Here is a 26,673-nt window from a genome sequence, read left to right as displayed (position 1 = left end):
AGTGATTTGCTTTCCTTAAACTCCAGCACTCAGGAGGCAGAGGCAGGCAGATCTCTGTGAGTTCAAGACCAGCCTGAGCTACAGAGTTCTGTTCCCAGAATAGTTAGAGAGCTACATAGTGAGAGAAGGGCCCAGACCCTAAATCAGCCCCACCCCACCCCCTTTGGCAACCAGGACAGGCTGCAGAAAAGACCCAGCAGGATGTAGGCCCCTGACTCAGCAGAATGTGCTACGCCCCCCAACCGTGCTCTAACTACTGGGTGGAGCAGAAATTAGCTGAGCTGAGGGCTCTGGAGATGCATTACTGATAACAGTGGACTGCAGTAGCTGCCCTGCCCCTCAAGTTCTCCTTTCCTGCAGTTGAGAGCAGGCTCCCTCACCTCGAGATGTGCCAATCCTGAGACTGTTACTATGCAACTAGCAGACCCCTAGACACCTCCCTTGCTCTATTCCCTTCCCCACTGCAGTGTGGGGTCCTCCTACTTCACCTTCTATGTCAGACGGATGGAGTTAACTTGTAATTAAAAAACTCTTTGCTTTGACATTGGGTCTGATCTCTTGGTTTCTGGGATCTAGACTCTGGGCACAACAGTGAGACCTTGTCTCAATAAACAAACAAAACCAACCAACCAAACAAACAAACACTTTTTTCAGAAAATTAAAAAAAAAAGCCGAGTAAACAATAGTCCTCAACTGATTTGGTGAGGTGTAGAGAGCTAAGCCTGAGAAATTAATAGTAAATATATTTATATCTGAAAGGGGACACTTGATGGCAAGCAGCAGACAGAATACATCTTTGTTCAACAAACACTCAATTCATTACACACACACACACAGACACACACACACACACACACACACACGCACACACGCACACGCACGCACACATGCACTCACACACTGCAGACAGTGAGTATTTGTGCCTTTAAAAAATATCCGGACTCAGTCATCAGGTTTGAACTGCTTCTCTTGTTTGACCTAAGATTTGTCTACACTGTATCAATAGGTTGTACGAATTCCTTCCTTCTACTGTGTCTGAATCTAGGTAAAAAGTACATTTGTGCTCATCTATTGTGTGGGTTTCAATTGAAAAGTAAACATTTATGGCTGGAGAGATGGCTCACTGGTTAGCACTGGCGGCTTCTCCAGAGGACTGTATTTAGATTCCCAGCACCCACGTGGAGGTTCACCACAGCTGGAACTCCAGCTCCAGGGGATCTGATGCTCTCTTTGGAGTGTGTGGGCACTGCTTGCATGTAGTGAAACATGCAAGCAAAACACACATACACATGCAATAAAATTAAATAATCTTTAAAAACTCAGTTATAATAGAAGCATGTAAGCTATGTATCAATAGCTTTATATCATGTATAACAGAAATAACCAAAAAGTATTCCATTGTCCCAAGGAAGCAAATGACTAGGAAAATATACATAACTGAGTCTAAAATCAAGAGAATTCAAATCATATTAAAGATAAATAACAAAAGTGTGAAACAGGAAAAAAGTTGAATTTGTAATAGCAGCAAGGGAAATGTGATGGATATTTACAAAATCCAAGACGCATTTGACCAGTTTCACATTGCTCTCTTCTGGGTGAGGTTGCCTATGTTGACCACAGAAGAAAGTAAATCTAGAGTAAATCCTGCTTGCTGAGGACACTCTCCCACAGCAGAGGGCAAAATGTCCAGGAAAAGTTTCTTTTTTTTCTTCTTCTTCCCTCCCTCCCTCCTTCCCTCCTTCTCTCCCTTCCTTGTTTTTTATGTTTTTGTTTTTCTAGACAGGATTTCTCTGTGTAGCAGATCAGAGTGGCTGATTCATGTCACATTCAGAGAGTCCCAGCCATCTTTCACAAGCACCATCTAGGTGTCTTAACCAAAACACTTAATTTCTATGAATCACATCTGCTTCCTCCACTGAGAATACAGAGTTTCTAAATTAAAGCAAAATAAGTGATAAACATGAGAATGCCAAGAATATCATTCATTGTTACTTAGCAGGTGTGTCCCTTAAGTGGACACACCTAAAGTCGCCTTCGGTAATAAAACCGCATTTTCTCATAACTTTAAGCCGCAGGGTTAAACTATACATGCATAGAACTCCGCAAAACTATGGCAATGTCTGGTTTAAAAGCAACCCGAGGAAACAGTAGTTAACAGTCCCAATCAGTGTGTAAGAAAGCCAACGAAAAGGGGAACTGAGTTAGATTAAAGTGAAGTTGTTTACCCTGAAAGGGAACGAAAATACACCTCTCAGATAAACAATGTCTCCTCTTACCGCTTACAACAAAATTGAACAAAACAACAAACAGCACAAAACCAACGACCGGGCAAGGTATGCTTTACCTGCATGGAGCGCGTCCCCGGAGCGTCACAGACAGGGAACCAGACACTGCCATTCAATGAACTTTTGAACGGGAGCTGAGGGTTGGGGACGTGCGCTGGAGGCAACCTACCTCTCACAGATTTCCCGATGCTGTGCAAGTGCGTGATCGAACTGTAGTTCTGGGCAACGCTCTTTAGGAACGCCTCCATCTCTTCCTGGTGGTGGTATCGGAAATCCAGGGCGGTCACGACCGGCAGAAGAAGCCCCAGCCACAGGACCGCGAGGTCCATGTCCTAGAAATGGGGGAGAGAAGAAAAGAGCTGCTGAGGACCCCCCGGGGAAGCGCGGGCACCTTTCCTCCCCGCCGTCGGGGAACACCTGAGCTTCACGCTCCTTCTTCCGAGATACGAGGCGAAGGTGGCTCCTGCGGCCCCGCAGCCCGCCCGAGTCCCCGCAGCAGCACCCTTCCGCGTGTCCCGTCTCACCGCTGCCAGGCGCGCGTCTCCGCCCGCCGGCCGCCGCCTGGAGCTCGGGGAAATTATAGCCCGGTCAGAGGGGCGTTTCCCGGGACGACACGCCCACGCTGCGCCTTGCCCGCCCCTTGGGGCGGGGTCTCCACCCTCGCTCCAGGGACTGCTAGCCCCGCGGGTTTATGAGGAGCGGGTGGGCGGTGGAGCGCGACCCGACTGCGCTTGTGTTGGACGTGCGGCCTGTCCTTGGCCATTGCGGCCCCGAGACGCTGCACAGAAGCCGTTCACGGCCTCCACTGTGCCGATCGCGCTGGACACGGTGCCCGCGGTGGGCGGTGCGGGTCACCTGGAGTCCGAGGAGGGCCAGGCTTCCAGCCCAGTGCTGCAACTGGGGAAGCCGAGGGTGGGGATGGAGTTGGGGGCTTTTAAGAAAGAACGTGTGTGTGTGTGTGTGTGTGTGTGTGTGTGTGTGTGTGTGTGTGTGTGTGTGTGCTTTAAATGCCAAGTTGTGCGGTACGGAAACGTGTCCAACAAAAGTAGATAGTAGATGAGATCTGACTAAATCAGGATAAAGTTTGTGACAAACTCGCAGGACAAAAGCGGAGCCACTGTTGGCACTCGGATTCCTTAGGCCAGTTCTGGCGCTTCTTCCTAAAAAGCTGCGTTCTGGGAGGATGGGGTGGGTTGTGTTTGCACTAAACAGAACACAAATCATAACTGATGAGAAGTGGATCGTAACACAGACCATGCCGCTGAACACAGATCATATCTGATGAGCAGTGGTTCGTGACGTGCTATCGTGCTCTGAAGGACTCCACATACACTGTCCCACCCTCCGGTGGATTTGCAGAACCCTGTTAGAGAAATACTGACGCCTGCAAGGGTCTGGTGAAAACAAACTTCAAAATCTACTGATTTGTTATAGCACTCATGAACAGATTTTTAAAATAGTGACGAGAGGGCCCATCCCGAAGTGATGAGGTGAAATTTCCTTCCCGGAGCACAAAAAGGAGAAGGTTATTTTTAAAAGGGCCTTTGAGAGTGGGAGAGATGGCTTAAGGGTAAAGATTGCTTGGGTTACTGGACACTGGACTTTGAGTCTCAAAACCCGTGTAAAGGTAGAAGGAGAGACCAGACTCCACAAACTTGTCCTCTGACCTTCACAGTAACAAAATAACAAACGGTTTAAAGAGGTGAGGACCTCTTGGGGTTGCATATCAGATAGGTGGCTTATCAGATATTTACACGACGATTCACGACAGTAGCAAAATTACAACATTTTGAAGTAGCAACAAAAATTTTACATTTGGGGCTCAGCACAACGTGAGGAACTGTATTAAAGGGTGGCAGCATCGGGAAGGCAGAGACTGCTGCTATAATGGCTCTGTGGCTGGAGACTGGGAGGTGGGACTGCCCTCCCTATTCCAGGAAAAGTTGCAACCACTGCCCTGGAAGTTCACACTAGATAAGAAGAACCAGTCAGTGGATGTGAATCAGAGGCCTGGAGTCCGGAAGATTTAGCACTTAGTCCCCAAGTGTGGTCTAAAGACATTGATGTTACCTAGAGCATACTGAAAATTCTGGATCTCTCATCCCATTGCAAGCCTTAGCAGAGTTCAGAGATCTGTCCTGCAATCAGGTTTGGGATACACTGCTCTAGAGGAGAAGAGAGAGAGAGAAAAGAAAAAGAGAAGGTTCAGTGTGAGAATTTAAAAGCTGGGCAAGAATAAAAGTTTAAGCTAATAAAGAAAAACCACTCAAGTTTATGGTTTCAGAGGTGATCTTCCTTTTCATGAAATGATTAAAGGAAAACCATAGTCTAACGACTGATGGTGATACAAAAGCATATGATTTCTGTATGGGTGAACTGGGCATACAGCTTACCAAAAAACACAAACAAACAAACAAAAACCAAGCTGGATGTTATGATTTGCATAGGAACCTTGTGTTGAAGGTTGGATTATGTTTGGATCGTGAAGGCTGACTTCATCAGTGGATCGATCCACTGGAGTGTACAGAATTGATGGCATTATTTCAAGATGATGAAAACTGGTAGGGCCTGGTTGGAGCAAGTAGGCCACTGGGGGCCTTTCGAGGACATGCCTTGTTTCTGGCCTTTTCTGCTCACTCTCTGCTTCCTGTTTCTAAAGACTGAGTGGCTTATTACATGTTCCCCTGTGATCTGTCTCACAACAGCCAAGAGTGTATGTACTGAAACCTCTGAAACTTTGAACCCAAATAAATCTTTCTTCCTTGTAAGTTGTTTTCCTCAGGTTTTGTCATAGCAACAAGGGCTGATTGACATGCCAGAAGACAGAATTAACAATCAAGAATGGGCAAGAACAATAATAGGCATGTCCTAAAGCAGCCATCTAAATAGCCAATAAACTACCATCCTGGCCAGCAATCAAAGAGTTACACATTTAAAGGGAAAGGTAGTGTTTTGTTTTGCTATTCGCTAGGCATGGTTTTGAAAAGTCCGACAAAGCCAGGAGAAGGGATTTATGTTCTTTCAATTGCCTTTTAAACAGTTACCCTTGCTTGGAGGGCTGCTTGTGAAAAGACAACAATGTTTCAAGCCTGAAGTTTCTTCTTTAAAGGTAGTTTAAAAATGTGTTGTGTTTACGGTGAAGGTTAGAGTTTCAAAATCAGTGCTGTTTTCAAATCCTGACAAAGTAAGTAAAACCTAACTGTCTGCCATAAGCAAGCTGTCTCCAACGGTGATTCTCTCGGGGTAGAATTTCCCAAAGAGACCCTTGGCAATGCCTGGAGTTATTTTTGATGTTTGTGATTTGGGGAAAGTGTTCCTGCCGTCTGTTCCTGAGGCAATGGGTGCTCCAGGAGGACTTGCTGTCAAGACTACAGCAGGGGTTCTCAATCTTCCCAACACTGCAACCCTTTAATACGGTTCCTCAAGTTGTGCTGACACCCAATCTTGTAATTGCTTTTGTTGCTACTTCATAACTGTAATGTTGCTACTGTTATTAATCATAATACAAATATATATACTTTCCAATGGTCTTAGGCAACTGTAAAAAGGCATTTGACCCCAAAGAGAGTCATGACCCACAGATTGAGAACCTCTGCTCTATAGTGTATCACACTGCCCACCTCAGCAAAGATCCATGCAGAAGTATCAATAGTACTGGAGTTGAGACATCTTAACGCCGGATGAGGAATATCATGACCAGTTGATAAACTGTTTTTCAGTCATAATAATGAGGATATAGTTATGGATTATTACCTTGGGAAAACAGATCATTCAGTGAAAAAAAAGGCAGATGAAAAAAGTAAAAAGTAGGAACTTTGGAGGTACAATGGATAAAATTCATTCCTGGCAAAATGCTGGGCACTTTTCAAACAGGCTGACTGGTAATCCTTGAGCTGCAGTGTTTTAACTTTCCTTTCTTTAAAAAGAAACCAAAACCATTTATTTGTTAGTGGGTGTGTGTATGCACACATCATAATACTAGTGGAGACCAAAGGCCAGGCAACTGCCAAGGAATCTTTGTCATCTTTCCACCGCATGGAGCCTAGGAATGAACTGAGGTCAACCTCGGGCTTGGCAGCAAGTGCCACCTCATTGCCTTTTAAAAAAAATGATGTATTTTTGAACAACTTTCTTTCCTTACTTCTTTTAATTGAAAAGAGGGGTGTTTTTATATAAAATCAAAGCTGAGTAGAAAGCACAGAAACATTGAAGATGAACAGTTCTGAAGGAAGATGATGTCTAAATGTCACTGGGGTGAGTCACAGGATCGGAGAGGAAGTAAAAGGTCATTGGAAAAGTGGGATAGTAAAGAACTGAAAAGCTAAGGTGCTGGAGAATTTGTGCTGAGGACATTCAGGCCCCCGAAATAGTAGCAGCAATTGGAGCAGAGAGAACTACAGCTAGGGACTGAACACCCCAGCAGACGCGGACAAGACTGGAAAGAACAGTATGACCAGACTTTGTGGGCATCTCCCTCCCTCCCTCCCTCCCTCCCTCCCTCCCTCCCTCCCTCCCTCCCTCCCTCCCTCCTTCCCTTGTCCTATATTTTACATTCAATGATGTTTTTGTGTGTGTATGTAGGTGTGCACACGCAGAGTCCAGAGAACAGCTCACAAGTGTCGGCTCCCTCCTTTCATTGTGTCCGCCTGGGGACCAAGCTCAGGTCAATAGATTTGGTGACAAGCACCTTTAATTACTGGGCCACCTCAATAATCTTTTCAATTTTTTGAAAGTTCACAAGAAAATATGACTATAAGTAAATGGTTTTTACCTGCCTTGAAAAACCATTCTAGAACACGTACGGGTAGTGCTGAGCGGTCAAGGTGGACACTTAGGGCTGGGACTTCACTAACAGACACAGCAAACTCTCCGTCCTTAGGAGGAATTCCTAAATGTGGGTTTTCCAGCTAAAGAAATATATGCATTTTAAAAATGTTAAGTATTTGGGCAGAGTTTTATTCCTATAAAATATCAATTCATTTTCAAACTGTAATGCTGGGGATGGACAGAGAGCTGACTGCTCTGTCAGAGGTTGGCTTTCTCAGCATCCACACTGGGTGGCTTTCGAATGCCTCTCTCTCTGGTGCCAAGGGATCGGCCTCTGTCTACACCTGACCAGACACAGACACAAACACATAAATACAATAAACCTTTAAAAATAAAACCATTAATACTTCTCATACAAGCACAAAGTAAACACAGGCCAAGATTTTATTTTGATTAGTTAGTGAAGAAACCTCAAGGATAGTGAGGAGTGATATAAGACTTAGAGATATGGGGCTGGAGAGATGCCATAGTGGTTAGGAGCACTGGTTGTTCTTCCAGAGGTTCTGAGTTCAATTCCCAGCACCCACAAAGAATCTCACAACCGTCTGTAATTGGATCTGATGCCCTGTTTTGTCTGATACCCTCTTCTATCATGCAGACATACATGCAAATAGAGCATTCATATGCATAATTAAATAAATCTTTTTTTTAAAAAAAAAAAAAGACGTAGGAATATAAGAGAGGATAAAGGAGCCAGAGAGATGGCTCACAAAAGCACTACCAGCGTAAACCTGATGACCCAAGTTTGGTCTCTGGATCCCAAATAAATGAACAGATGCACTGTGTCCATTTGTAATGTTGGCTCCTACAGACGAACAAGAGGACTACTGGGAAGCACGTGTGGCTACCACAGCAGCAGAGACGGGAGAGACCCTTCCTAAAACAGGGGGCAGAGACTAACAGACACCTGATAAAGGTGTCATCATACCTTTATGTGTGCACCATGACAGGTGTGTGCTCCCACACACAGATGTTTTTTCTAAATACACACACAGATGTTTTTTTCTAAAATGGAATTTTACTTCAAATAATTTTTAAATATATTTTTAAAATTTTATGTACATTGATGTGTATGTCTGTGTGAGAATGTTGGGTCCCCTGAAACTGGGGTTACAGATAGTTGTGAGCGGCCAATGTGGGTGGTGGGAATTGAAACAGGGTCCTCTGGAAGAGCATGCAGTGCTCTTAACTGCTGAGTCATCTATCTAGCCCTTGCTTAAAATAAATTATTCATATCTTTTGTTCATTTTTCTCATGATTTTCCATGTGTAGCATGTTTCTTTTTAGAGTATTTAATTATTTCTTTTTTATTGATATTTATTAGGCTCTACATTTTTCTCTGTTCCTCTCCTGCCCTCTCCCCTCCCCTCTTCAATCCTCCCCCAAGGTCCCCATGCTCCTAATTTACTCAGGAGACCTTGTCTTTTTCTATTTTGCATTTCCCATGTAGATTAGATCTATGTAAGTCTCTCTTAGTGTCCTCATTGTTGTCTAAATTCTCTGGATTGTGGTTTGTAGGCTGGTTTTCTTTGCTTTATGTTTAAAAACCACCTATGAATGAGTGCATGTGATAATTGTCTTTCTGTGTCTGGGTTACCTCACTCAATATAATGTTTTCTAGCTCCATCCATTTTTTTGCAAAATTCAAGATGTTATTATTTTTTTCTGCTGTGTAGTACTCCATTGTGTAAATTTTCCTTATCCATTTCCTTATCCATTCTTCAGTACAGGGGCATTTAGGTTGTTTCTAGGTTCTGGCTATGTCAAACAAAGCTGCTATGAACATAGTTGAGCACATGTCCTTGTGGCACAATTGAGCATCCTTTGGATATATACCCAAAAGTGGTATAACTGGGTTTTGAGGAAGGTTGTTTCCTAATTTTCTGAGAAATCACCACACTGACATCCAAAGTGGCTTGCATTCCCACCAGAAATGCAGAAGTGTTCCTTTCCCCCACAACCTTTCCAGCATAAGTTGTCATCAGTGTTTTTGATCTTGGTCATTCTTACAGGTGTAAGATGGAATCTCAGAGTTGTTTTGATTTGCATTTTCTGATGACTAAGGATGTTGAACATTTCCTTAAGTTTCTTTTAGCCATTTTAAATTCTTCTGTTGAGAGTTCTCTGTTTAGGTCTCTACTCCATTTTTTTTTTTTTAAATTGGATTATGTGATTTTTGGTGGCCAATTTCTTGAGTTCTTTGTATATTTTGGAGATCAGACCTCTGTGTGATGTGGGGTTGGTGAAGATTTTTTCCCATTCTGTAGACTGCTGTTTTGTCTTGTTGACCATGATTTACAGAAGCTTTTCAGTTTCAGGAGGTCCCACTTATTAATTGTTTCTCTCAGTGTCTGTGCTGCTAGGTTATATTTAGGAAGTGGTTCCCTGTGCCAATGCATTCAAGTGTTCTTCCCACTTTCTCTTTCATAAGGTTTAGTGTGGCTGGCTTTATGTTGAGGTCTTTGATCCATTTAGACTTGAGTTTGGGCATGGTGATAAATATGGGTCTATTTTCATTCTTCTACATGTTGATATACAGTTATGCCAGCATCACTTGTTAAATATGCTTTCTTTTTTTCCATATGATATTTTTTGCTTCTTTATCAAATATCAGATGTTCGAAGACGTGTGGATTGATATCTGGATCTTGTATTCGGTTCCATTGGTCCTCCTGTCTGTTCTTATGCCAATACCAGGCTGTTTTCAGTAATGTAACTCTGTAGCTGAGTTTGAAGTCAGGGATTGTGATGGCTCCAGAAGTTCTTTTATTGTACAGGATTGTTTTGGCTATCCTGGGTTTTTTGCTTTTCCATATGAAGTTGAGTACCGTCCTTTCTAGCTCTTTAAAAAATTTTGCTGGAATTTTGATGGGCATTGTGTTGAATCTGTAGATTGCTTTTGGTAAGATTACCATTTTTACTATGTTAATTCTGCCTACCCAAGAACATGGGAGATCTTTCCACTTTCTGGTGTCTTCTTCAATTTCTTTCTTCAAAGACTTAAAGTTCTTGTCATACAAGTCTTCCACTTGTTTGGTTAGAGTTACTCTGAGATATTTCATGCTATTTGTGGCTATTGTGAAGAGTGATATTTCTCGGATTTCTTCCCCAGCCCTTTTATCATCTGTGTACAGGAGGGCTACTGATTTTTTTTGAGTTAATCTTGTATCCTACTTCATTGCTGAAAGTGTTTATGAGTTGTAAAAGTTCCTTGGTAGAATTTTTGGGATCACTTATGTAAATTATCATATCATCAGCAAACAGTGAGAGTTTAACTTCTTCTTTTTAAATTTGTATTCCCTTGTTCTCTCTTTAGTATCTTATTGCTCTAACTAGGACCTCAAGAACTATATTGAATAGCTATGGGGAGAGTGGACAACCTTGTCTTGTTCCTGATTTCAGTGGAATCACTGGGAGTTTCTCTTCATTTAGTTTGATGTTGGCTGTTGGCTTGTTGTATAATTATATTTAGGTATGTTCCTTGAATCCCTGCTCTCTCCAAGACTTTTATCATGAAGGGATGTTGTATTTTATCAAAAGCTTTTTCGACATCTAATGAGATGATAATGTGATTTTTATATGGTAGATTACATTGACAGATTTTTGTATCTTGAATCATCCCTGCATCTCTGGGATGAAGCTGACTTGATCATGGTTGATGATGGTTCTTATATGTTCTTGGATTCAATTTGCTAGTGTTTTATTTAATATTTTTGCATCAATGTTCATGAGTGAGATTTGTCTGTAATTGTCTTTCTTACTAATGTCTTTCGTGGTTTTGGTATCAATGTAATTGTAGCCTCATAAAAAGAGTTTGACAATGTTCCTTCTGTTTCTATTGTGTGGAATAATTTGAGGAGAATTGGTATTAATTCTTCTTTGAAAGTCTTGTAGAATTCTGAGCTGAAACCATCTGTTCCTGGGTTCTTTTTGGCTGGGAGACTTTTGATGACTGTTTCTCTTTCTTCAGCAGTTACAGGTCTGTTTAATTTGCTTATCTGGTCTTGATTTAATTTTGGTAAGTGATATTTATCCAGAAAGTTGTCCATTTCCTTTAAGTTTTCCAATTTTGTTGAGTGCAGATTTTCAAAATATGACCTGATGATCCCCTATATTTCCTCTGTGCCTGTTGTTATGTCCCCTTTTTCATTTCTGATTTTGTTAATTTGGATATTTTCTCTCTGCCTTTTGGTTAGTTTGGATAAAGTTTTGTCTATTTTGTTGATTTTCTCGAAGAATCAAATCTTTGTCTCATTGAGTCTTTGTATTGTTTTTTGTTTCTATTTTGTTGGTTTCAACTCTCAATTTGATTATTTCCTGCCGTCTAGTTTTTTTTTTTTTTTACGTGAGTTTGCTTCTTTTTGTTCTACAACTTTCAAATGTTCTGCTAATTCGCTAGTGTGGGATTTTTCCAGCTTCTTTACGTTGGTGTTTAGTGCTATGAACTTGCCACTTAACACTGCTTTCATTGTGTCCCATAAATTTGGGTATGGTCATTTTCCTTGGATTTTAGGAAGTCTTTAATTTCCCCCTTTATTTCTTCCTTGACCCATTGATGATTCAGGTGAGCATTGTTTAATTTCCATGTATTTGTGGCTTTTCTGGAATTAGTATTGCTGTTGACTTCTAGTTTTAAACCATGGTGATCTGATATCATGGTACCTTGGGTTATTCCAATTTTTTTATTTGTTGAGGTTTGTTTTGTTACTGAGTATGTGGCCAATTTTTAAGAAGGTTCCATGAGGTGCTGAGAAAAAGGTATATTCTTTTCTATTTGGGTGGAATATTTTATAGATGTCTGTTAAGTCCATTTGAGTAATATCATCTGTTAGGTCTCTCATTTCTCTTTTCATTTTTTGTCTGATTGATCTGTCCAGTGGTGAGAGGGGAGTGTTGAAGTTTCCCATTATTAGTGTGTGGGGTTTAATGTATGTTTTAAGCTTTAGAAGTGTTTCTTTGACATATGGAGGGTGCCCTTGTATTTGGGGCATAGATGTTCAGTATTGAAATTTCCTCTTGATGGGTTTTTCCTGTGGCTAATATGAAATGACCTTATTTGTCTCTTTTGTCTGATTTTAGCTTGAAGTCTATTTTGTTAGATGTTAGGATAGCTACACCCGCTTGTTTCTCAGGTCCATTTGATTGGTATATTTTTTCTCCACCCCTTTACTCTGAGATGATGTCTGTCTTTCTGGTTGAGATGTGTTTCTTGTATGCAGAAGAAGGATGGATTCTGTTTTTGTATCCAATCTGTTAGCCTATGCCTTTTTATAGGTGAGTTGAGTCCATTTACATTAAGGGATGTTAATGACCAGTGATTGCTATCTCCTGTTAATTTAGCTTTCATTGTTGTTGATGTTAATTTGTGTGTTTTTTTCTTCTTCGGGATTTGTTGTTATGAGATCATCAATTGTCTGTGTTTTTGTTGCTGTAACCATCTTCCTTGGGTTGGAGTTTTTCTTCTAGTATTTTGTGTAGGGCTGGGTTTGTGGCTAGGTATTGGTGAAATCTAGATTTGTCATGGAATATCTTGTTTTATCCTTCTATGGTAATTGACAGTTTTGCTGGGTATAGTAGTCTGAGCTGGCATCCATGGTCTCTTAATGTCTGCATAATGCTTGACCATGACTTTCTGGCTTTCATTGTCTCCAATGAGAAGTCAGGTGTAATTCTGATAGGTCTACCTTTATATGTTACTTGGCCTTTTTCCTTTGCAGCTCTTAATATTCTTTCTTTACTTTGTATGTTTAGTGTTTTGATTATTATGTGGCGAGAGGACTTTTCTTTTTTTTTGGATCCAGTCTATTTGGTGTTCTGTAAGCTTCTTCTATCTTCATAGGCATATCTTTCTTTAGGTATGGAAAGTTTTCTTCTATGATTTTGTTAAATAAATTTTCTGTGCCTTTGCTTTGAGCTTCTCCCTCTTCTATATCAATTATTCTAAGATTTGGCCTTTTCATCGTTTTGTTAGATTTAATATTAGATTTAATGTTAGATTTAATTTTTTTAACTAATGAGTCTATTTCCTCTATTGTATCTTCAGCACTTGAGATTCTCTCCTCCATTTCTTGTATTCTGCTGTTCATGCTTAAGTTTGTGATTCCTGATCTTTTTCTCATGATTTCTGTTTCTATAATTCCTTTGACTTGTGTTTTCTTTATTGTTTCTATTTCAGTTTTCGAGTCCTGAATAGTTTCTTTCATATGTTTTATTTCTTTTTCTTGGTTTTCTTTAAATGATTTCCTGATATCTTCCAGTTTTTTTGTTTGTCTTTTCCTCAATTTCTTTAAGGGAATTTCTCATTTCATGTTTAAGAATTTCAAGCATTCTCTTGAAGTTATTTTTTAGGTCATTTTCTTCTGGTTCATCCATATTTGGTTGTTCAGGTCTTGCTGTTATAGGGTTTTTAGGTTTTATTGGTGTTGTGTTGTTCTTTGTGGTGTAGGATGTGATCTTACCTTTTCTACTCATCTTTTCCTATAATAGGTATGGTTGGGGCTGTCTGAGATTCTGTTGAATAATCTTCTAGGTGCCAGTGAATCCAAAGCTCAGATGGTTGTTCCCCGTGGTACAGTCAGCGTCACGGTTCTAGTTACCTTGTTGAATATTCCTGTTCCTGGAGATAGCTCAGTGCTCCTGTGCTTGGCTCTGCTCCCTTGGAGTTTGCTGTCTCAGGTTTACTTTGGCCTAGGCTGCTGGCTTTGGTCTGTTTATGTAAATCCTGGTCTGAATCCCCTCCTGCAGAAGTCCCTGGCTTGGAGTTGAACCTGTTCTGATGGAGATTGCTGACCTATTTAATTATTTCTTAAGTTATTTATTTGTACATGTGTACATGTGAATGTGTACATGTGGAGATCAGAAGAAAGATTCTAAGAGTTGATTTCCTCCTTCCACCATGTGGCTCCTGGGGACAGAACTCAGGGTGGGCAGTCTTTGTGGCAAGTGCCTTTTCCTACTGAGCTGTCTTTCAGACTGTTTTTTCTTCTTGAGAAAGTTTTCTTACAAATTCTTCATTTTTTTTTCACATAATAATTTGTATTTTCCCCTAGTTTTTGATGTTTTTATCTTTTACTTTTTTTCTTTTGTGTTGGTCTCATTTAAGTAAGTTAACTCAAATTTTAGAGTAATTTCAGGTTTGCAGGATATTGAGTAGAAAGGACATAGAATTCCCACACACCCAGGATTCCCACCTACTCAGGAGTCCCACACACCCGTTTTTCTACTCCACTCCACCTCTGCCTGTTTTCCTATTATTAGCATTGTGGGCATGGGGGTTGAAGGAGCAGGTTGGAGATGTAGCTTAGACTGACCTCAAACTTCAGATCCTCCTGCCTCAGCTTCCCGAGGACTGAAGATCGCAAGCACCCACTCTGTTCACATAGGTCGCCTTTCACTCTGGGCATCGCTTCCTTTGCTGCACAGCAGCTCACGTTTCTTTTTTATTGTTTTCCGTCTAGTCACTTATTTTTGTGTTTGTGTGTATACGTGTACATGGGTGTGCATGTGCTGCAGTGTGTATGCGTGTGTGTGGGGGTGTGTGCGCGCGTGTGTGCGTGGGTGTGAGAACCACAATCAATTCTCTCATTCCACTTTGAGATTTCTGGGGTTCAAACTCAGATCTTCAAGCCGGCATCAAGCACTTCTATGCACTGAGCCATGTCACCTCCCCTTCTACACATGTGTTCTTAAGTGCACGCTGTCCTTCTACATGTGTGTTCTTAAGTGCATGCTATCCCTGTTTTGATACCTGTACTTTCAGTGTCCTTTCCAAGGAATCCTTGTCAAATTCAATGGTTTCCTGCTTTCTTCTACTTTTGTGGTTTTAGGTCTTAAGTTTAGTTGTTGATTTGAGTAAATTTTTGCACGTAGTGCACAGTATGGGTCTAAATTCATTCCTTTTGGATGTGGAGATATGGTTTTCGAAGCACCACTGTGGAAGGTTCTGTGTTTCCCCCGATATGGTGTCACATTTGTCCCCTTGTCACAGATAATTTGAACTGTTTTGTTTTGTTGCTCTTTGTGTGTTGTATTTATGGCTGTGCCATGCTGTTTTGATTACCATAGCTTTGTAATATATTTATGGCTGTGCCATACTGTTTTGATTACCATAGCTTTGTAATATATTTTGATGCCAGCAAGTCTACAGCTTTGTTTTCTTGTTTTAGGCTCATTTTGAGTATTTGGATGTTAGAGTTTTTTTCTATTTATTTGTTAGGATTTTAATAGAGATTATACTGAATATGTAGGTAGCTTTGGCTATTGTAATATGAAAGCGACTTTTAAAGACTACTATGGTAGTTGATGGTTGATCTTTGTAAGCCTGTCTTTGTCTTCTATTGCCGTGATAAACACCATGGCCAAGCACGGTGTTGCTTGTAGGGGAGGAAAAGGTTTATTTCCATTTACAGCTTATAGTTCATCTTGAAGGGAAGTCAGGGCAGGAACTAGAGGCAGGAATTGAAGAAGAGGCCATGAAGGAACGCTACTTACTGGTTTGCTCCCTATTGCTTGCTTAGCCTGCTTTCCTATAACCACATACCAACGGTAGCATGACCCACAGTTGTCTGGGCTCTCCCACATCAATCATTGATTTCTTGCTTTCTTTTACACACAACGTCACCTAGAGAACAATCTTATGTATTTTCTCAAATAAAAATTCTTATTCCCATGTGGGTGGTGGTGGTGCATGCCTTTAATTCCAACACTCAGGAGGCAGAGGCAGGTGGATCTCTGTGCGTTCAAGGCCAGCCTGGTCTACAGAGTGAGTTCCAGGACAGCCAGGGCTACACAGAAAAACCCTGTCTCAAAAACAAACAAACAAACAAAAATCCCTATTCCCTAATGACTCTAGCTTGTGTTAAATTGACATAAAACTAGTTAACATATCTCATATTTAATAAAACGATAGCAAACCCTATGTCTGTTTCCCATTTGCTGGCCTGAGTGGGGGAGGTAGGAACTGTACATGACTATTACATGCCAATGTCAGGGACATCCTGACCTAGACTACAGGAGGGAGTAAAGTTTACCTAAAGCTGTCTGCTGGCCAAACTAGATCCCCAAGGCACACTAAAGAAAAGTAAGGAGAAAATGCACTCCACCACGCAAAGTTATAACCTTCCTGCTAAAGATCAAAGTTCAATCTTGTACATGTAGTCATAGTAACAATACTCACAAACATCAAATGGATTGTGCAGCAGGTGTCTTGAGAAGTGTGTTAAATTGTTGGATTATTCACATGCCGTGGGTCCTCAGGTAAGAGAACACAAGTGAGCACAGCAACTGTGAAATCTAATGGGAAGCTGACTTCAGGATGAGCTCCCCCATCCCCCAGGGGGTGCTCAGCTCAGCTCATGTCGGCTCCACTCCCAGCCAGGCTGACCTCCTAGGCTCAAGCACTGGGATTGCCCACTTTCCTCAAATCAAAGTTCCAGAGTGAGCCTCACTGGCTCGGATGGGGCTGCCAAGGGCTCTGCACACATGCCTACCCCACCACTGTGGCCATGGGTACAATGGACTCACTGGATCAGGTGGGGCTGTGGAGGACCCTGAATTCATGCCCACCCCACAACTATGGCCGTGGGTACAGTGAACTCGCTGACTTGGAACTTGTTAACTTCTGAACCAGGAAGGAGATAGCTACTTTCAACTAAAAGGACCAAAACTGGAGGAAGATATGGTGCCTCAACAAGAAACTAAGGCTTGTCTTCCAGAAGGTGAATGATTGTCTTGTATGTAGGAAAAAAGAAATCGGTGTCTGTTACTTTCTCCTACATCCCTCTGATGCCAACGCTCCAGAGTCTCAACGCTCTTTGATGAATCCCAGTTCTGGAGGATGCCAGGGACTTCTTTGGTTCAGGATATTCAGTTGAACCAAATTGCAACTGCGGTTGGTTTCCTGGGTGGTTCCAGAAAAACCAAACATAAGAAAAACTGACATAGGCCTAAAACCTGTCCCCTTCAGAATTATGGGAAGCAGCTGGTCATGGATTTAGTTATTGAGGAGATCAATGTATTATGTAACGTTCTATTAATGGTATAAAATTGGATGTCAGGGAGAGGAAATCTTGTTTTAATTTGTAATAGTAAAGAAACTAGGAAAGGGAAGCTGGAGAATGAGGCAGAGGCAGGTGGATCTCTGTGGGTTCAAGGCCAGGCTGGTCTCACTAGCACATTCCAAACTATCTAGGGCCACATAGTGAGACTATGTCTCAAAAATGACAGACAGACACACCAGACTAGAAAAGGGAGTGAAGTAGTTTCTACTGCATTGTTTTAGGTGACAGGAACTAGGGTTCCAGAATCCCCTTTCCTATAGAGTTGTGTGTTACTTGCTTCACAAGAGACACTGTGCCCATGGTTTTGGAGGTGGGATCTAAGTGTCAACTCTTTTTATTCCCAGAAGGTCAGTGCAGGGCTCTGGGACTGTGGCAACTAGGCCACCGACAGTTCTTTGTTGCCTTACCTGGTTAGTGTGGAGCAGCAGTCCCTGCAGATCCTATCAAACTTCCTTCAGCATCTGGGACCCTGGGCCAAGGTGTGCTTGCTCTTGACAGAGTGGTCTGTAGCTCCTGGAAGCTATACTCAGATGGAGGTTGGAGAGGGAGAGATGCCAACATGATTTCTGGCCCATTATGGAGAGTCCTAGCTCATCCCTGTGGTTCCAGTTTCTCCTTGAGTTTACTTCATTCCCAGCTTTCTTTGTCAATTACTTGCCAGACCGACTGTTAGACTCTGGTAGCAGACAAAGAAGCAACAGCCTTACAGTTTCTCTGGGCACTAGAATGTGTTTCTTCCAGGAATATTGTGATACAATAAAGGGAAGTCACTCAACAATGGCTGGTCTCCAAGAGTAGAATTGCTTCTTCTTTCTGCGGCCAGGTTTGGGGAATTCAGGGGAGAACAAGGGCAGAATGTTTCCATTATTAGTCTACACAGGTGGCATTAGTGGTGATACGGCAAGTGAATGGGAGTGCAGGTAACACCCTCTGGGTCATATAGCCAGAACACAGTGGCTTTGTCCTGGTGCTGAGTAGGGAGAGGAAGAGCATTCCAAGGAAAGATTTTCTTAGTTTGAATCTGAAATGGTCTACCTGTGTTTTAAGCACCTGCTCCCTAGGTGGGGTTGTAATTTTGGGGAACCCAAGGAGCCTTCAGAGGCAGGGATGCTTTGTCCCCTACCCCTGCTGTTCCCTGCCTCCTGCTCCGTGGTGGTTCCCTTGCAGAATTCAAAGCAGGCTGGGGAAGAATGAACCTGGGCTCAGCCCGATTTTGTTGTAACCAGCGCTGGACCCGGACATCTGAGCTGGTCCCAGATGATTTTGCTTTGTCATACTTAAACACAGCACAATTTTGGAAAAAAGTATTCAGATAATAGTTAACTTAGCCCCAAACGCGCAATTTAAGACATGTTTACATTGATATTCCTTATAAAGTACATTTGGCTTCTTTTGTAAGAATGGGTACTGTTGACTCAGAGACAGTACCCAAAGGGTGCCGGGATTGACCTGCCCCTGAGATAACATAGAAGTCACTTAGGCTGTTGTAAAGTACAAGTGATCTCACTCATAAGAGTGGGTTTATGGTTTAAAAGCAATGCTTTATAATTTAGGGAAAAAGGTCTTGGATGCGTAAAACCATAAATTCTGGGAGATAAGGGCAGAACCTGTCTCATTAGGCAGCAAAAGGATCTCCAGGTTGTAAACCGACCTCATTCCTAGCGGTTCAGGAAGAGCGACTTCGCATCTCATTCCGTGGAAGAGATCAGCTGTGTGTTAAACTTTTCCGGCTTCTCCAGTGCTTATTTATCTGTGTGCCCAAGGCTCTTTGTTCCCTACTCTGACCTTTGTATCACCATGCTCCTGCTGCCGCGGACTGAGCCGCTCCGCCGTATCTTTCTGCTATGATGGGTGTATATCCTCTGAAAATGTAAGCCAATATAAACCTTACCCACACTGGGTTATTGCTGTCAGATATTTCGTTCACCGTGGCACCATAGTAAGTACTAACAATACAGAGTCCCAGAGGCGTGACAGTCCCACTGAGATCTGAGACCAGGCAAGCAGGGCGCTTCCAGATCTCAGAAAGGACTTGTGTGTGCAAAAGTCAGGAGGTCGGAACCTAGCACTTCTCATCATGGTTGCGGACACTGGTGGAGCTGTGTCCAGAGTTGGGAGTAGAGATGGAGACCTGGATACAGCCGGAGTCCAGGCAGGCAAAGCAGTGCTAGGCGCAGAAGTAACGGCTGGAGTGGAAAGGGCGCTGGTTTCCAGCAGGGGAAGGGTGGAAACAGAACGGACACTTCTGTGTTGGCAGGTGTGTGCCGGTGAAGGTTCTGGAGGAGCCCTGGGAGGGGAGAGGAGACCGTGGTCCATGGCGGACTCTGTGGAACTGGGGCTTCATCTCTGCCCCATCGAGCAAGCATGCCCACCAGTGCTGCGGTGTTGAGCGGGCTCCGAGGGCCAAAAGGTCTTTCTAGCCCAGTGAACAGACAATGTAGTCAGGAGCCGTCCATGTTATTTGACTGCTTTGGGGTCACAGGTTGTCATATTTTGAAAATGTGCTCACAGATAATCAGGGAACAGAACATAAACCCGATTTTTCTTTTGTTTGGTTTGCTTTTTTTGAGATCAAGTTTCACTATGTAGTTCAAAACAGCTTGGAAACTACTCTATGGCCTGTTCTGGCCTCAAATTCAAGTTTCTCCTGCTTCTGCCTCAGGTATGCTGGGATTAAAGGTATTCACCGCAGCACATCTGGCCTTATATCATATTTTTTTAAAACATAATTTATTTAATTTTATTTTATGGACATTGGTGTGAGGTTTCAGATCACCTGGAACTGGAGTTACAGACAGTTGTGAGCTGCCATGTGGGTGCTGGGAATTGAACCTGGGGCCTCTGGAAGAGCAGTCAGTGCTCTTAAGCACTGAGTCATCTCTCTAGCACCCCATATTTTTCATTGATGTTCTTGTTTGGTTGTTTGAGCCTAGGGCCTTACAAATGCTAGGCAAGCACTCTATCATTGACCTGTGATGTTTTCCTAAAGGCTAGAAATCTAAGTCTTAATGCTTCCTGCTCCTCCCTCAGAACCACGTTGGTCAGCTCCACATCCCTTTGTCCTAACATTAGACACACTTGGGAGGAAAAGGTCAAGAGATCACATAAAGGTGCAGGTCCCAGGTGAGGCCTGAGCTTGCTAGCTTCTGCCTCTAGAGTGTGTGAGGCAAAATGAAATTATTAAGGATTTTGAGGTGATTTCAGTGGAACATTCAAACAAGCACAAGCTCTTTTCCGTCTGAGGTCCTGAGTACTATGTGACTGGTATAGCCCCTTGGCCTACCCTTCCCATCCTTCCCACACATATGGGGACATTTCTAAGTTTCAGGCAAAGTCAAGAGACACCTGGTCTTCCTCCGGTTTTTCCTGCTTATAATCTTTTCATGTCTTCCTGAGTCTCGGCTTTCTCTGAATTTCAAAGGACAGTACTCCAAGGAGATACCGTGTGGTCTGTTACTATTCAGGTGTCCTTGGCGCCTGCCTCTGTTCTTCCCATGAAAGTACACTGGGAGGCCAGGGGTGTGGCTTGGGTGGTGGAACACTTGCCAGCATACACTGGGGTCTCGAATTGGACACCCCACATGGCCAAACAGACCAACCAACAGACCAAAGTGGGAAGTGGTAGAAGCCATCTGTGGTAAACCAGGAATGCTTCCTCTGTGTTTACAGAACATGGGGCTCGTTACTGCCCTTGTCATAGCCGGGTGTACAGCAGGAATCTTGCTGGGGCTACCTAGCAAGAACCCTTGTACAAAATGTCTGGGTGACCCAACCCCAATTGCTCTTTCTGAAGAAGACAATGTCAGTCAAAAGAGGAAGAAAATAGAGACCTCCACTCCCCTATTTCTTCCTTCCCTCCCTCACTGTTCCACCACCCAGCTGGCATATATACTGTGTCTATAAAATACTTAGTTCAGTGGTAGGAAATGAACTCAAGACAGTATGGACTCAAAAAGACAGTATGGATGAAAAAGATGCCCCTGTTCATAGAGGTTTTTGTTAAAAAAAATTCAAGGACTTCTCTCATGGTTGAACACCTTCCAAAGTACTTTCCTCTCGTTTCTGTACCCAGTGTATGTTTTCATCTCCTATCTGTTGAAAGTCTATTTAACAAGTCTTTAAGCCACAATTTTTCAATAATCTTTTTTGGACAAAATTTATCCAATGACCCTTTGTTTACAGTTTCCTATTTATCCCACCATATTCTAAAATGTTTGTTTACTAACTTATTTTTTTAGCTGTGTGCCCAGTATTCTCATTCCTTTCCTTTTGAATCTATTCGTACACCCCTAATAGCAACTGCCTTTACCTTCATGTGTGGGTCACATTAACCCAGACAAGTGGAGCCCCTGTCCTTATTACTGTGGTAACTTGCCCAGTGACAGAAAGACTTCTTGCTAGCTCTGGAAGGCCCAGGCAACTTGTGACTCATTTCTGTCTCTCTCAGCAGCAAGCATGGCTCTTTCTATCTGCTCACTAAAAATATTTGTGGACTGAGATGGAACACAACACAAGCTCAGTAGCGATGTGTGGACAAGTCACATAAAAGTGGGCTACGATTCTAGACAAGTGTTTTGGAAGTTATGGGATTTGTTACATTTGGAATTTGGTAACCACAGACATCATCACCCTATGTTTATGATTGTTTCCTTAGCATTACAACATTCATGTTGACCAGGCATGATTTATTCCCAACCAGTTTTTCTATTTTTGTTCAGCCTTTTAAAGTTGTTTTTATTAGTTATTCTTTCAGGATGTCTTGGAGAGCTGCCCCATAAAATTATTAATGCTGGTCTTTCAGGAGTTCTTTCATGGCTCGTCACAGTTTATGAGCTGTGTGGGTGGCAATGAAGCTTTTACAGCATCTTTTTGTTGTTGAGTATCTGTCCTGTGTGCCATTCTGTTTTGGAAAAAAAAATGACAAACTCCTAAGAACGTCACGCAGTTCAGGTTTAGCACAGCACTAGAAATCACTGTTTGGTGGAGGATGATCTAAGCACCCCCTCAGCCCCTCACTCTCTTTCTAGTGCTGTCAAACTGCTCCAGCGACAGCCACACAGCTGTCTGCCTCTGGTGTATCTCCTCGGTCCTGGGCTCAGTTTTTCCTACCTGATCTTTAAGTACTACCTCTTTTGCCTTCTGAGACATACCAGGTCTGAGTCTTCATCTAATTCAGTAGTGCCCAGTTCCTTGGCTCCCTGGCTAGGGAATGATGCCTTCAATGCTTCCCTCTAGATGATTACTGAAGCCAGGGCCACTTACATGTACATATTCTACTTTTGGCTTTGCTGTACCCCGGATTCACATATTGTCCAGTTTGACCTGGATGTGTGCAGGGTGCTATCCAAAAATGTTAATTCTTAAACTTTCCTTCTCCAAACCTGTTCTATCCAATTTTCCCAACCCTGTCTTGAGAAATGACCCTGCCTTGTGTCCAGTTACTCAACCCAAAACCTAGGAACTGTCTAGGGCTTTCTTTCATATCCCTTCCTGTTGAGACCTAGGCTACTCCACAGCTCTCCCTGAGGCCCTGATGTACAGAGAAAAAACAGCTTTTCCTATCAAATCTAGAAAATGCTTGGCAGAATCAATACTGGCCTGGGGCCTAGGTCTTGAGGGGCTGTGACTTCTGACAGTAACAATCCTTCTCTCCACAGGGGGCCATGATCCCAAGGCCACTGTGTGCTCCATTGTAAGGTTTCTGAGACGCCTGTGTTCGTATTGTGCCTCCCATTGATTACCTGCCAGGAGAGTTTCTTCTGACCTGGTCCCATTTCTTCCTTGGAAGTAGTATATAAGATGATGTACTTCTCAGTCAGCCCAGCTGCCCTAAGATGCAGCTTGTGCAAGACCTCCCAAGCTTGCCCATTTTGTCATCTTTATCTCTGATCCTCTGGACCTTCCTCCTTAGGACCCTGTCACTGGCCTGGGTTGAACTGGCGTCTGGGAGAAAGAGTAAGTATGGTTGTAATATACAGATGAAATGAGAAAAATAGTCAGGAGGGCCACCTGAAGAAAGAGGTAAAGAAGAATTGGTAGTAAAACATGGGGAAACTGGATTATTATTTTTGAACTTATTTTACATCCTGACTGCAGCCTCTCCTCCCTCCTTTTCTCCTACTACCCACCCCAACTCCTTAATCCACCTCTCCTCTGTAATTTCTCTAAAAGTGGCAGCCTTCCTTGTTTGGCCATGAATCTCTGAATCTGCCTCCCTCAGTCACTGGATAAAGGCACTCTGATGATGATGACCAGGGGAGTCATTAACCCAGTCACAGGGGATGACATCCATTGCTACCAGGAGCCTTAACTGGGGTCATCCTTCTAGACTTATGGAAATTTCCCTTGTATTAGGCTTCTACCTGACTCCCTAAAGCCCCCTTTATAGTCATCTCTTGGTATGGGAGGGCCTTCTGTCTATGTGTGGCTTTTATTGGTCAATGAATAAAGAACTGCTTTGAGCCTATGGCAGGGAAGAACAGAACTAGGTGGGGAAAGCTAGGCCATATGCTGGGAGAAAGAGGGCGGAGTCAGAGAGAAGCCATGGAGCCACTGGAGACAGACTCTGGGAACTTTACCTGGTAAGCCACAGCCCCGTTGTGATACACAGATTAATAGAAATGAGTTAAATTAATATGTAAGAGTTGGCCAATAAGAAACTAGAGCTAATGGGCCAAGCAGTGATTTAATGAATACAGTTTCTGTGTGATTATTTTGGGTCTAAGCTAGCCAGGTGGCCAGGAACCAATAAGCAGTCTCTCTCCTACAAATTGGCACCAACATGGTGGACTAAACCCGTGTAAAACCTGAGAGGGCTTGAAAAGGAATTCTAGACACAAAAAGCAAAAAGCAAAGTTTAGCCGCATTTTTTTTCAGCTGGTGGTTTGCTGCAGCTCCTTTAAGAGAGGTTTTCCTGATTCAGTGGTAGCAGGAAAAAGCCATGCTGTTTTGAAATGCTGACCTTCTGGGCCATGCTGCCAGCACAGACTCTGACTCTTTCAGGCAGGTAGTCTGGCTACAGAGCATTTGACTAGGGTTTGTGAGCAGACTGCTGCAGCTTCCTTAATGGCAGCATGGACTGGCTGTGTGCTTGAGAATGGGGCTGTGAGCATGGTTCTCAGAGGCAGCAAACAGCTCCACTATGCTGGACTGTCAGAGCAAGCAGAAAGTATCATATGTACCATACTAATGGTGCATCTTAAATTTTTGAGAAGTGTTCCCACAGTAAAGAATTACAGATAATGCAATAAGAACAGATTCAGACATAAAAGAACTCTAAATGGGTCACAGTGTTGATAAATGTATGTAGGCTTGGGAGAGAGAAGGAAAAGAGTATAGAGAGTTGGAAAAGAAGTAAATCATTTTTAAAAAGTTTTTTTAGAAGACAGAGTACAGTCATAGATTAAAAGGAGTAAAGAAAAATAAGTCATGTAAAGATGTACTATACACAGAGAATCTGAATTATGTATGTTATTGTGCTTTCTTTGAATTTTTTGACTGTGAAGGAGATAAGTACAGAGAGAAATTTCATTGTATGGGCTGCTAAGCTAAACCAGCATGTATATTATAAAGGTATCTTGACTTCAGAATTTGGGTCTAAGGATATGTTGTTTTGGAAAAGAAGTTCTTTTGTTTCCACAAAGGATGAGAATCTGTGGATTTATTTCAGGCTAATATGGTTTGACAGACCACGATCCCCTGAGAGGTCACCATGAACACCCTCAAAAAATTACTTCTCCCAATAAACACCAGGAGGAAGTTTGGACAGAACTGCAGCCATATTCCCAAATATTGTTTGTAAATGTTTCTTTACATTTAAAGGGAGATATGCTATAGAGATTTGCATTGACATGGATCTTGGTTTATTGATGTAAATTTAAGGTCAATCTTGTTATATGTATATTTCTGCTCTTGATTAAGGTATTATGATTGTGTAGTTCATTAAAAATGTAATGTAAAATTAAGAAATATAGATTAATAGATAGTCATCTATAATAGTCAAGATTGTTTGTTTGATTTTCTAAATGTATAGAGATATATTTCAGGTAGATAGGGATTCTTCAAATCTTTCAAAGACTACAGAATACAGCATTTAAAATGTTTTAAGAATTTAGGACTTCTCATGACAATGAGACGCATGTGCTCCTGGAATCACCAAATTACTTCAAGAGGAATATGGGCATCAAAGATCCTCCTTATGGAGCTGGTCTGCCATTTGGGCAAGAAACTGCTCTTGTCTGAACTGCTTGATGAACTGGACATGCAGGACCCAGAGAGAAATGACTGCTGAACTTGCCTAAAGTGAGATGATTCTTTGGGGTTCCTGCTTCATGAAAGAGTCTACCAGACATTCTGCAGGACAAAAAAAGTGACATAAAACTACCAGAATAGGTGGAACTGTCTTTGAAATTTCTTGCTTTGTGAAAAAGTCTGCTGGATTCTATGGGCCTGTAGGCTGAAGATGGATTTCCCAATGGTGCAGAAGAACTTTGGGTGACTGTCCAGGCAGCAAGATGTCTCTATCAATTCTAGAGTTTTGGAAGTTGCTTACAATGCACTTTCTGTTTACTTAGGTAATATTATATCCTTTTGGTGTCTTCAATAGAGTTGAAGAATATATGGTTATGGTTTTCCTTAGTTATAATAAAAGATGTTAAAGCCTTCCTTTTTGTTTAAACAGAAAAGAAAATGTGGGAGGTCTTTCTGTCTGTGTGTTGCTTTTATTGGTTAGTGAATAAAGAACTTCTTTGAGCCTATGGCAGGGAAGAACAGAACTAAGTGGGGAAAGCTAAGTTGTATGCTGGGAAAAGAGGGCAGAATCAGAGAGAAGCCATGGAGCTGCTGGAGACAGACTCTGGGAACTTTACCTGGTAAGCCACACCCCTGTGGTGATACACAGATTAATAGAAATGGGTTAAATTAATGAAGATTTAGCCAATAAGAAGCTAGAGCTAATGGGCTAAGCAGTGATTTAATGAATACAGTGTCTGTGTGATTATTTTGGGTCTAAGCTAGCAGGGTGGCCAGGAATCAAAAACTGGCCTCCCTCCTACAATCTTTCTCAATACTGTCCCCCTCTGCTCATCCCCAACCTGATCCCTCAAGATCCCATGCCCACCCACCCCCAGTCCAACCAGGAGATCTCCTCTAGTTCTCCTTCCAGGGGAGATAGATCCATGCATCCCCTCTTGGGTCCTCCTTGATACCTTGAGTCTGTGGGTTGTTAACCTTTACTCACAGCTGATACCCACTTATGAGTGAGTAGATGCCATGCTTGTCTTTCTGGGTTACATCACTCAGGATGATTGGGGCAGCTAGATTCTAAAGAACACATTTATCCTCCTGGATGCTTTGTTTGCTTCCGTGTTCTAGTTCTTCTAGTGTATTGCTGGAGTGCTTAGAAAAATTGCTTGCTTTCATTAGGAAAATCCCCCCTAACATATGGTTCTAAGAAAGGTTCTGTAAATTTAAAAGCATGGAAAGGTATAAATAAATGTTTAGAGA

At 42.4% G+C, this 26,673-nt stretch overlaps 1 protein-coding gene across 2 annotated transcripts in view; it reads right to left on the bottom strand.

The window, feature by feature from the left end:
- Cpm (carboxypeptidase M) overlaps positions 1-17,692 on the bottom strand; it is a 67,381-nt gene extending 49,689 nt beyond the window's left edge. The window contains exons 1-2 of one of the 2 annotated variants that reach the window (XM_087902005.1): positions 17,577-17,692; positions 2,455-2,617 (exon numbers count right to left, since the gene is read on the bottom strand). In XM_087902005.1, the coding sequence (XP_087758131.1) occupies positions 2,455-2,614 (160 nt within the window). In that variant the 5' untranslated portion in view covers positions 2,615-2,617; positions 17,577-17,692. Of the gene's footprint in view, positions 1-2,454; positions 2,618-2,809; positions 2,874-17,576 lie in introns of those variants that run through there. The other variant, XM_087902004.1, reaches the window with a different exon arrangement.
- Positions 17,693-26,673: the final 8,981 nt, after the last annotated feature.

This window comes from Myodes glareolus, chromosome 26 (genome assembly GCF_982192425.1).
Source record: "Myodes glareolus chromosome 26, mMyoGla1.1, whole genome shotgun sequence".
NCBI classification, from domain to species: domain Eukaryota; kingdom Metazoa; phylum Chordata; class Mammalia; order Rodentia; family Cricetidae; genus Myodes; species Myodes glareolus.
Note: the sequence above shows the minus strand (reverse complement) of the source record. Positions and strands in the feature narration are given on the sequence as shown.